We start from the raw sequence: 12,408 nt of genomic DNA, 5'->3' as shown, positions 1-12,408 counted from the left end.
TCAGTTCCATGGCATCCATTCACACAAATTGCTTTACTTTGAAACTCTGATGGTCACTTGTAGCTGTCTTGTACATTAACCTTAGGGGCGAGACTGGGCGCCAAAGGATGAGACGACGTCTTCCTCAAACCCAGCTCATCTGTTTTTGGGTTAGAGGTCTGCTGGGCTCGATGGATCTCCAGGTTTCTTTTCCACTGGAAACACAAAGCTGTAGCCTCTGCACCATCTGAGTTTGGCTCAGGCTGCTTCAGACCCTGGAACAGCAGTGCAGCACATCACATAACATACACTGGTCAGGCATAACATTATGACCACCTTCCTAATATTGTGTAGGTCTCCCTTGTGCCGCAAAAAAACTGTTCTGACTCATCAGGGAATGGACATGGGCCTTCTGAGGGTGTCCTGTGGTGTCTTTGGGTCCTATGGGTTGATGGGAGGGGCCTCTGTGTATCAGGCTTGTTCCAGTTCATCCCACAGACCCTTGATCAGTTTGGGTACTAGTGAATTTGGAGGCCAGGTCAACACCTTGTGCTGTTTGTCATATTTTGTTTGTATGTTGTATTTTGTTCTGTTTTTGTGTGTGTGCCTGTGTCAGGCTGCTGCCATCAAGAAGTGTCATTGCCATGGGGTGGGGGTGCCTGGTTTGGTCTAGGTGGGAGGTTCATATTTAAGTAACATCTGCACAAATGCCAGGTCCAAAACTTTCCTAGCAGAACATTGGATTGTCACAATATGGTCAAGGTTAATGTTGTGGCAGATCGGTGTATGGTTAAAGCTGTGTCTTAATAATATATAAAGAAGACATCATATAATAACAGGTAAGACTGTGTTGGTAGATTTACTGTTATGCAGGCTGTTTCCGCAGCATGGACCCCACGCAGGACTGTCTGGAGTAGATTTTGTGCGTTCTTCACCAGGATCTCATCAGACGATTTGCACCCAGGTGTTACGGCATTGACGCTACATAAACATTAAGGAAAAAAACTGTGCTGTTATCTTTCTTAAGCCAAGTTTTCGATGTGTTATTTATGTTTAAACTCGCCTGACCTGGAGATGATGCTGAGCTGATTGGTGATGGTCAAAATCTGCTCAACAATGAGGGACAGCTCGACCGTACACTGTTTGTCCAGGCTGTGGTTGGCAATAACTCTGATAAATTGAGTTACTGACTGGCAGTTTGAGATGACATCTTTGGCTGCAATAACAAATGCCTCTTTATTCTGAAAAAAAAGATGATTGTGGATAATTTTGTATGCAAACATCAAGGTGAAGGCAGTAAAATCACCTCTGGTGGTCTTTACCGGTATTGGGCCTTTCTTCTTCAAGTACTGAGTCATGTAACATATTGTGTCAGCCATCTTCCTAGTCACCTGGACGATTCTGTTGTCCTTGGGATCCCAGCTGTGGCTTTCTTGTTTTAGAAAAAGGGAGGTGTAGGTCAACAAAGAGGCTTCTTTGTATAAACCAGACGCAGCACCATCCTGTAGAGCAAAATAAGGCCATGATTTATTCTGGCATAAATGCATCACGGAATTTTAAAATCTTCCATGAAATACCCACATTTTTCTCTGTACTTCTAGGTCCATGTTTATCCACAGTTGCTATGTCTACATTGGTTTCTGCAGCATCTGCTTTTCCTGCATTGCTTTTCTGCCAGGATGTCATTATTGTATCAGAGGGAAATTCCATTTCTTTGACTTTAGATGGCATCACAGGCGATACTTTGTGGGTATCCTCGTGTGTTCTGCCCTGTAGACCAGCCTTGATGTGGTCTTTAGCCTCTTGGTGAATCCCATCTTTTTTCCTGATCTCTTCCACCACATAGTGAGCTTTGGCTGACCAGCACTGTATCTGCACATCCAAGCTGAGTGTGTCACAAATGTAGTGAGTCTCCACCATGAGCCTCGCCCTGCTAATTATATCTGATATCTGAAAAGTTAGGTGGTCATTGATTGACCTCAGATTAGAGCGAGCACGTGGGTCGCGGATGTAATTTAAACTGTCCTCGACTCTTCTGGTGGCAGATTTGACATTTTCAGCAAGCGTCTGCACCGCATTTTCAAATTCTTGCTCTGCGTCTTCTGAGTTTTTCTCTCTAAAGCGGTCGGCCGACAAATAAGCAGTGCTGACAATGTTTTGAAATGCAGAGTCATAGTCCTTGTTTTCTTTGCTTAAATGACCGGAAAGCACTCTAATCTTAATCAAAAGATGTCTCTGAAGGAATTCAGAATTTGCAAGTTGCATCACACTTGGCATTAGATCAAGTTCCTCTGCAGCTTTAAGGAAAGCTTCGGTCAGTGCTTTCAATTCATCCTGGTATCCTGTTAGCTGTTTGGATTTGTAAGCACTTTTGCAATTGAGGCTGGTGAGCCTTGCTGCCTCTTGGATTCGGAGCGAGTTCTCAGCCAACAGTGACAGCTGTTTGTGAGGGTTTAAGTGGTTAATTGCGGTTGATGTTCCCAAAATTTTATCCAGAGACTTCAGTAAAATCTGAATAGAGAGGCCCCAGAGGATACAAAGCCCATCGAGCTGATCCACCTGTCCTTGCAATGAGGTGGAGAACTCTACCAGATACCTTGTGTTGTTCTGGGCTTTGTTTAGCTTGTTGTGTAAAACGCTGAATGTTTCTTGACCATCGGTTTGTGAGGTTAAATCAGACGCTGTCAAGAGCTGAACCACATCAGCGCACAAATTCATCACTTCATTTAGCTGCTGCGTGACACCGACTCCAGTAGTTTGCAGATTTCCTTGCAGCTCAGAGTAAACGGCATGATACCAGGTACCAGCTTCTGGCAGTAAAACCTTTCGGATGTTGTTAATGAGGTCAGAAAACTGTGTGCTGTATTTGTAGATGCCTTCTGTGCTTGTGGCAGAGCTCATCGCCGTCTCTTGAGCTGTCTGCACGAGCAGCGGGGTCAGTGACACCAAATCTGCTCTAAAGCTTTCCAGCGTCTGACAATCAACTGCGTCGACAATGGCCAAGGCCTCCTTTGCAGCTTGGGCGTAACAGTTTGATAGTTCAAGAACGCTGGTGCAGGTCTGGTTGAGCACTGTCACATCTTTCCCTTTAGTCACAGTCACAACTTCATACAACAGGGGCAAGAGGTCAAATTCAAGAGGCTTGTGGATCACTTTAGGTTCATCAGAGACAGCTGGGATCTTTAAATCATTGCTGTCATATTTATGAGCCAGTTCCGCTTCTATGGTTTCCTCATCTAAATACTCATCCTCATGTTGTTTTTGAGAATCCCGTTCCATAACTCCAAGAGCAGGGCACTCAATACTTCTTAATATACGATCCAAGTCCGGTTCACAGGTCTCTTTGACGTTTACACATGACTGTGAGCTATCAGGCTCACGTGCTGCCTCTCTGAGCGGGCTCAGGAGGTGTGGATGCTGTTGGCCGTCCAGTCCTCCTCTAAGCACTTTAAAATTCTGAACAACTGTGGAAACACTGTCTGAAAATGTAGAATACACCTCCACATTCAACCTGGAACCAAGAAGCATGTCTCTGACTGACTCAGCCACTTTGTTTTGAGATGACTGCACCTGTTTCAGCAGAACCAAGAGGCCGTTCCTATAGATAGGGTTATCGCTTCTGTCCAAGTGCCTCCTCACGGAGCGAATTACCAGCTTCATGTGACAAATTAGATTTGTTGCATGTTTGTTAAACAGTTCATAGCTCTGGTCTCTGTACGCTGTGTCGCATCCATGGCGGTCACTGACCATCTCAGTGATAGCAATACTGGTGAACTCCCTCACATCCATTACATCACTGAGAGCATCCTGAAGCTGACTAGTCTCCTCTTCCCATTTCTGACACATCTCATGAAGCTTTTGAACAGTTTGCATTGAATTGTCTGCCAATTCCAGAGAAAGAGGTGCGACACGAGCTCTGAGTCTGGTGAGGCATGCTCGTGAGTTCTCCACGTTCTCCAAACTCTTTGCATCAACAGCCACTGATGAGATGAAATTTGCCACTTGGATTATTCTGTCAGTGAAAGATATGAAATCTTCAACCTCTGACTGAATACAGTTCAGATCCATTTTTGCAGAGGAATCTGCAACCAAGATCTGTTCTGTCACACTTAAAAGTTGGTCAAATGCAGAAGACGCCGCGAGAAATGTGTCCAATACTTGATAAAGAACAGTTGTCATCAAGGCTTGGTCAAGCGTTTCTATTTGCTGGACCAACAAAGCGCAACTTGTTTCGAAGCTCTGCTCAGAATCACTGGGATCCTCAGTGGTCTTTAAAATCCTTTTTATGTCAGACCAAAGCTGCAGGATATGACGACAATGGCTCACCACGCTTTGCTGAAACTCTTTACGAGAAGAGTTTGCCACAACCATACAATGGAACACGAGATCGCTTACCATGCTGTAAAAACCACTGTCTCGAATTGAGGCGGGGGAGGAACTGGTAAGTAGTTGCAAGATACTATTACGCCTTCCGGTATAATACCCACAGGGTCCCAGTTGTCCTCTGTGGCAGTCACTTTTGAGGGTTGCAATAATATCTGTGATAGTGCTCTGCACCTTGTCCAGTATGTACCTCTTGGCTGCTTGGGCCTGCTCACTAGTAGGATATTTGATGGTCGTGCACATGGCGGTGTGCAGCATGGAGATGCACCTCCTCAGGGTCTCCAAGGAGTCATAAAGCTGTTTGGTTTGTCTTGAGTCCTGTAAGGAATTTGCTCTGTCCACCGTGAGAGTTTTAAGGAGAAGCAGAGCCTCAGAAAACTTTTGGAAAGATCTGAGCAAAGACTTGATGTCTGAGGAAGAGCCAAGCTCAGACAGGCACTCCAAAACTCGATCAGCAGCAGCTACAACTCTCCTCACGGTAGCATCATCATCCACCAACAGAACCTATGAGAAGACAGATAAAGACACACAGTTACTGTAGCAGTTTGTTCATTTCTTAGCCATGCTGATGACATTGAGATGAAGCCCTTTGAGCTAACATACAAACTGGCGTAGACACACACGGTGCCCAGATCTGTTGACTTTGGTGGTTCCCTGACTTGTCTTTTAGTGCCACATTGACCTTTTTGGCTTTTAGCAGCTGTTGCATGGATCAAACAGCTGTTTACGTTACACTAGTGTTGAGTTACAAAAGATTATGGCCTCAAACTAAAGCAGGCAGAAAAACAGATAATGCACATCACAGATAAGATATTACAGTGTAGAACAGGGGATTAGGTAAGAGTAAATTGTTACAGATAACTCTGGAAGTTGTTTAGGTCCTGGATGTGTAGCAGAGACATGCGAGTTCAAAAGCAGTCATTGTGGCTGTCATTTTGTTATAAGTACAATCAAGGAAATTTGAGATATTAAAAACAGATGCAGCTGTTGAGGATGTATCTACTACAACCTTTCAGTGCTTTTAATAAACTGCCATTTCTTTCTCTTTGCCTTTGTTTAAAAACAGTAATGTATATATTTTACATATATCATTATATAATTGTTATATGGTTTATCTTTTACACAGTTGCAGACATGTTTTTAAACTCATACTTTACTTTGACTACTCCCAGGAAGACGTTTTGTGTAGCAGTGATGAGTTCCTCTCTGTGCTCAGTCAAACTGGGCTGGATGCTGAGTTTCTGAGCTGCCAGCAACACGTGCTGTCCAGACACAGTGACCGGCTCCAGCAGGGACGACATTTCCATGTGCAAAACTTCATCCTCTGTCTCGCTTATTTTCCTAGAAGAGAGAAGATAAAGAGTCTGGTGTTCATCTGATAATGTATTACACATTTCAGTCTTAAACTAGATCACATGTTGGACTTTTATAGACTTGTAGCTGAAGTCCTGTTGTACATACCTAGAAGCCACTGCTGCCAGGTTCTCAGTAGCTTTAGCCACAGCCTGAGCCGCCCCCTCCAGCTGGCTGAATTGTTCAGGATCCTCTGAGCTGTCACACAGCAGCACCAAACAGCATAAATGACTTGCGATCGGCGCAACCACCCGCTCCACCGCTGCAGTCCTGATCAACCCATGATCCAGCAATGAAGACATTATTAAGAGAGTGATTCTCTCTGGTCAAAGGAAAGTGAGCAGCTCCATTTGTTGTTGTGTTCCTGCTGCATTCACTGTGATAGTTTTATTAATTATTGATTCTACTCTACAGAGCAGCTTGTGTTTCATAGCAACTGGTGTCACCTGATCAACCACACATGACCTCATCAGGCTGTAATGGATAGATTGATCATCTAGTTATCTGGCAGCTAGATAAAACACAATTTCCAGGTGAAGTGGGACCATTTTTTACAAAAACAATTCATGCAGCACTTCCGCAAAAATGTTTTATACAAATGCGGTTTATAACAGACTTCAATATTTAATTATTTTAAAGGGTCATTAGGGCAGGGAATACAAGCCGCTGCTTTGGCTATAAAGGTTTTGTTCTGTGGCACTGGTTCATGCTATGTGCTATGTACATTGCACAAATGAACTAAAGCTGCAGTGTTGAATTTTGTCTCCCGATTCTGGCAGTAATTAAACACTCCCTCGCCAGTCTGTATTTGTCCTCATCATTGATCTTTTCTTTGTCAGACTCTTGTGACAGACAGCGATGGTGAATGGAGGTGCATTCGTAACTCTCGTCTCTTCAATAGTGGCAAACCAGTTATTGCTGGTTGTGTAAAACGCATCACACGTCATTACCAGTTAATAAGACACCTGATTTAAAACTCTACTAAAACAAACAAAGACTTTACTGGTGTTGATCAGCTTAATGAGCATTGTGTGAACTTTTTTAGCAAGAGCTTGTATGCATTTATATGTGAAAGTCCTGCACTACAGCTTTAAATATATACAACTACATGTAGTGCAAACCACTGTTTTATTTATTTATTATGACTACTATATGTATATCTATGCCTGAATAGTCAATTTGTCATTTAAATAGTTTTGTCATTTACAGAGCATTAATGTTCATAAACGAATTTCAGTTTTCCTGTACTGTCCCATGTCTGTTCATATGACATGAAATGCCTATCTACCATCTGTCCCTTCAAAACTTTATGTGAGAGTATTAAAAAGCATTTTGTAATATGACACAATATTAAAAATGAACAACTCATATTTGAGAAACTGAAAATAAAGTTTGGATATGTGCTTCATTAATGCCATACTGGTCAAAATAAATGTATACAATACCTTACAGTACTGCATGATACGCAAAGTTAGACCTTTATCATTTTCAATGCCTTTTTACCTAGAAAATTTGTTTTCCGTTGACATAAATATTCCTGCCAGTGAATCCTTAAGAGTTTTCTTAGAGGACTAAAAGATGCAGTTATGTGTATTTCCCATTCGTTTATACATTTTGACCGAGGCTGCCAGCAGAGAGCAGCACACACCGTTAAAAAAAGGCAGCAAACCAGCCCACAACCCCGACGGAGTAGGGGAAAAAAAAGACAGTAAAGAAAGAATTTTCAACCTAAAATTTATCAACAGATAAATATATAGCTCGAACAGGACTTTAAACATCAACCATACAGCACACTATAATGGAAATGATATTCAGTGACAGTAGTATACTCAGAACAAACCCCCAAGTAACGGTGTGATTAACGGTGACAACAAACATAGAATTAAAATCTGATAATCACAGTTACACTTTACACAAAAAAAAAAAAACAAAGTCAAGTGTCGGTTTCTCTGCATACATGTATAGCATTGGTTTGACAGATGCAGAGGGGAGGAGACGTGGATGTGTACAGTATATGCTGTGATGCCAGTGGAATTAAATGGTATCAAAAGATTCATACAGCACAACAAAGAGCGGGAGCAACCATAGTGATCCATAAAGTGACTTTCTAACACATTGAAAATACAGCTTTTGTTCTTTGGCATTGCACGTTTAAATCTGACTCGGATGAAGTTATCAAAAAAAAACTGACATCAAAACTTTTACTTTTTAATTTGGAGCATGCTTTCATTAATGTTATGTTGCAAGAGAAGGTCTTCAGTTCAGACGTATAAAACTTTCTTACTCATTAGGGGATCTTTAATATAAACTATAATGCACCATGTTTTCAATTCACAATCAGGCATTTAAAAAAAGGTCATAACAACACAGGGGGAAACAAGATGCAGCAGTGTGGAGCTGTGGACTTGAATGGTGGCAGATTTTCAGGGCACTGACATTCCTCCATATTGACTCAAAATGAGCTTTTCCCTTTGAGCCCCAGAGAGCTCGTTTATGCATAGTGATTGAGTGCAGCACATTCCCACCTATTTTTAGGGCATTACTCATGCCGCGGGGGGCCCCCTGAAATCGACTGCAGGTAGACCCACATCGCATTGGCTTTCATCTAGCCGTGGAGACCAATGTATCTCATTTTTCACACTAAAACCTAAAAACGCCTAATAATAACATCACAGTAAAATTAAATATGGTCGGCTTAGGTGAAGCCCAGAGAGGTTTTGGAAATAAATCATGTTCAGGTTTTATATCAAGGCACGGGGGGGAGGATTATGTGTTACTGTATTTCAGTGAGAATTTACACACACTTCAACCTGGGACGTTTCGGGGGTCCATCTTAAAAGACTGCTGCATACCTGAGCAATTAGTTCTTCGCAAAAGCAGCTTCAGACAATTTGCTCCTCTCGCACTTTCAAAGCATTTGTTAATTCGTAACACCGCAAAGAGTAAAGAATGAAATTTGAATCTGTCAAAAAAATGTAACTCATCACCTGAAAACGACTCCGTGATAAGCCGCACCAGAACGCATGGAATGCTTACGGCAAGGCACAAAGCTTGAAACGTGTAACATCTGCTTTAACGTGTAATTTACATCCCATCTTCTGCATTTAAGGGGTGGATAATGAGGGAACTATGGCAAATAAAGTTTTAACAGAGAACTCTACAGTGCTGTTGATTACCACATTCTATATATACATGGTCCCAATAACCTTGGGGAGCCCTTTCACTAAGTCTTCAGGGCTTTTGGGGCGGCTCTAATGATTAGTGGATGACACGGGGCCAGTGCGTTTTGAACATAGCACATTAGCTGATTATCTGAGGGAGGAACGGGATGTGTAGACTAGATATTTATGAGCCGGAAATAGCACAGAAAAGATACAATCTTCTTTCCCTCCCAGCAATTGGGACGAAGTGAATGCACAAACGACTCCAATCTTTTACTATATGGGACATATCTTTGGCACAAAAAGTAAAGCTATGGAGCCAAGTCATTCATTCTTATCAAACATCAGTGCTTTAAGGAAAACATACTGCAGAGACAGTGTGTTTATAATGGCCTTCAAAACCCCAACTCTTCTCGAAGCTTAGTTTTACACAATATGGCTTAAAGTGTATGTATAAAAATAAATTTGCTATGTAATACAGCCCTGAGGGTTTTGTTGTCCACCAGTATTCATGCCGTCCCCACATCCCCGTACGGATGTGGGTCTCCATCAACAGCTCCGCTCCGCTGGCTGGGAGTTACCTCCGTTGAGATTAGCTGAATTCCACAGCAAGTGTCCTCTGGCAAGCCACACTGTCACCTCAGAAGCCTGTTTCCTGGACCCCCCACCAACAAAAAAATATCAGGTCTCCAAAAAATATGGAGAATATTCTTCTCTTCCACATATGGAAGACTGAAGGGCCTGGTGCCACTGGGGCGGCTGGGCTGCTATTGGATCCTTCCCGACCCAATCCCTAATCTCACCGGCTCCTCCGGGACCCCCACTGCAAGTCTCAGTGGTTCTTTTCCATCCAGTCCCAGCTTTCATCACTGTCCTTCCTGTTCTTTTCCGCCTCTATGATCTCTCTGTAGCGGCGACGGAAGAATCCCATCTGTCAAAGGGGCGAGAGCAGCAACAATTGGAGCAGTTAGTGAGATGTATCTGTGGTCACATCTGATTACGGGGGTGAAAAGGGAGTCTTGTATTTCAGATCGTTAACTACAAATCACACACATTTTTACAACACTGCTGACCTTTTTCCAAACATTTCCACTCTGGAGATTGCAATTTCTCAACTAAAACTAGCGATATAGGTATGCATAGCTGTGACCAGCTACTATCAATATTGGTACTGGCAAATACTGTATGTCTTCTGTTAATGTAGTCGTCTGGCAAAAACTTATCTCCTTTGCCTGCACTGTGAATATGTTATGAAGCTACAGCCAGCAGCTGATAAATCTATGATGACTTATTCGCATGCACATATTTGTTTAGAGAGATTAGCAGCTGGTTTGCTAGCTATAACACCGCATGCGGGGGGTGTTATGGTTTTTCAGGTATTTCTGCGCTATGTAGAGAAACTTCCTGGCCAACAACCAATATAGCACTACTCCCTCTAAGCTCACAATATGTATTTTTTATTTTTTTTACACTTTGTATTTGTACAAATTAAGTGAAGAAATTATCGCGGGGTTGGTGAAGCCTATCCCAGCTGTCACTGGGTGAGAGGCGGGGGTACACCCTGGACAGGTCTCCAGTCTATCGCAGGGCTAACACAGAGAGACAGACAACCATTCACACTCACACCTACGGCCAATTTAGAATCACCAGTGAACCTAACGAGCATGTTAATGAAATAATTCTAGAGGTGATTTCTAATGACCTGTCAAGTGTCAGGCTAATTGTTTCATTCTGTTTCCAGTCTTTATGCTAAGCTATGCTCACTGGATACTTGATGCTCTTCATAGTATAAATGCACCCACTATAAATGAACATACTGTAAATAGGTATCCCTTAGTATTACCTATTTCAGTTTCATACTGTGAAAACATCACGGTCATATTATTATGGAATCAAAAATGTTCGCTACAAGATTCATTTATTATTTATTCAGACTTTTGTTTCTGGTCTTTCAACTGTTAAATATTAATATCAGTGTGACACTTAAAAATCTTGTATTGTTTGGAATATCGTATGAGAATTTTGCACAGCTCTGACATACGAGACCTATGGGAACATTTTTTAATGCGGGGGGAAAAAAAACCTTGAGTTACACAACAACACTGTCTCGCTAATCTTCATGATTTGATTTTACATAGCTCGTAATTGCGGCGCTGTTCGGCGGCCGACTCTCGGGAGTGTCACTGGACGCGCCACCAGCGAGATGGTTTATTTAAAACAGCTTGGTTCTCTCAGCTGCGTTATTGCAGAAATAACATGATTTCAGTTAGAATAACAACTCAGACCTTGAGTTCACTGCGAATGGATTCGATCTTTAAATTAGAAAATATATGCAAGTTGAGCTTTCTCCTGCTGTAAAACAAATGGCAAGCAGGACGTTGTTGGAGTGCAGGAAATCAATTTAAAGCAAAATGGCGTGGAATATTTTAAATATTCAAAGTTAATGGGCAAAAGCACAAAAAGCCACCAGTATGGATTGAAGCAAATCAAACATTTGTCTTGAAGAAATGAGTTGTTTCTTTAGCAATGTAATATTGTGCGGGCATTTAACTCTCACTGAGCTCTAACATACATTTACAGAGTGTAATGTAAAGGAGCCATGAAGGGATGCAGAGAGCAGTGGACTCTTGGTGTGTATCTAATCAAAGAAGCCACGCCGGGATGCTGCCTCTCTCACTACGACTCCATTCATTTGCCTACTAAAGTTTATTGATATAGACCTGCGCTCTCCTCAGGCATTTCCTGAAACCAGCAATACAGGACATGTGCCGCTCTTGTAAGTGGAGTTTATTTTGGCAAGATCTGAGGACCTGGGGATCGGGGTTCGGTGGGGGGGGGGGGGACCAACATTCCAAGGTTTAGTTGTGGTATTCCCGATGGAAGACGAAAAAGCGAAAAAGAAAAGGAGTTCTGTGCAAACAGGGCCTCTGGACATCAGTGTAATTGCCATTTCCCCTTTTAGATTTTTCTTTTATGTGAGTGGTATGGCGTGAATTATTGTCCAGTCTGTGATTTGTCCTTTCCACGGTTGTTAACGGTCAAAAGAAAGCTCACACCCCCCACTTCTTCCCAGAGACTCCAGCTGTCTCCGTACAACTGGATGCTGTGCTGACATCTAACCAGAGTCAAACACAGCATTTCTGGCCGTGAAAACCCTGTGACAACTACTTACTACATATTACTAGCAGAAAACTCAACTTTGTAAAGTTTCTGAAGCTGGAAAATTCCTTCCGTGTTCATGTGTTGGCTCACCTTCCAGAGTAGCACAGCTAACAGCAAAAAGATGAGGATTCCCACCAGTAGACTGATGGCGATGATCCAGCCAACTACGTAACCCCTCGGCTCCTGATTGTGCAGCGCCTCGAACACCAGCTGAAACAGAGCAACGCACCAGTGAGACAACCTCCGAACGCAACACACATACAGAGACGCAAAAGAATGCATATTAAGTCATGCGCTGCTAATGATGCAATACAGTGCAAAATAACAACCCAGACAAGTCGTATTACATTTCGCATTAGCTGTTCTCAGT

At 42.5% G+C, this 12,408-nt stretch overlaps 2 protein-coding genes across 2 annotated transcripts in view; both read right to left on the bottom strand.

The window, feature by feature from the left end:
• Positions 1 to 53: 53 nt before the first annotated feature.
• Positions 54 to 6,017, bottom strand: LOC311500010 (catenin alpha-2; the record flags this gene model as incomplete). The annotated part of the gene is made up of 8 exons (XM_084561187.1): positions 54 to 254; positions 843 to 960; positions 1,048 to 1,220; positions 1,302 to 1,411; positions 2,784 to 3,860; positions 4,467 to 4,866; positions 5,520 to 5,703; positions 5,824 to 6,017. The coding sequence occupies 8 exons, from the start codon at positions 6,015 to 6,017 to the stop codon at positions 54 to 56; spliced, it is 2,457 nt and encodes an 818-aa protein (XP_084417313.1).
• A 1,250-nt stretch (positions 6,018 to 7,267) lies between these two features.
• The window catches only part of itga9 (integrin, alpha 9), a 47,335-nt gene continuing 42,194 nt past the window's right edge, over positions 7,268 to 12,408 (bottom strand). Inside the window, exons 27-28 of the mRNA XM_084562329.1 lie at positions 12,129 to 12,248; positions 7,268 to 9,807 (exon numbers count right to left, since the gene is read on the bottom strand). Coding sequence (XP_084418455.1) covers positions 9,709 to 9,807; positions 12,129 to 12,248 — 219 coding nt within the window. The 3' untranslated portion in view covers positions 7,268 to 9,708. The remainder of the gene's footprint in view (positions 9,808 to 12,128; positions 12,249 to 12,408) is intronic.

Source organism: Chelon labrosus, assembly GCF_963514085.1.
Source record: "Chelon labrosus genome assembly, chromosome: 15".
Taxonomy (NCBI): domain Eukaryota; kingdom Metazoa; phylum Chordata; class Actinopteri; order Mugiliformes; family Mugilidae; genus Chelon; species Chelon labrosus.
This window is presented reverse-complemented; position numbering and strand designations above follow the sequence as displayed.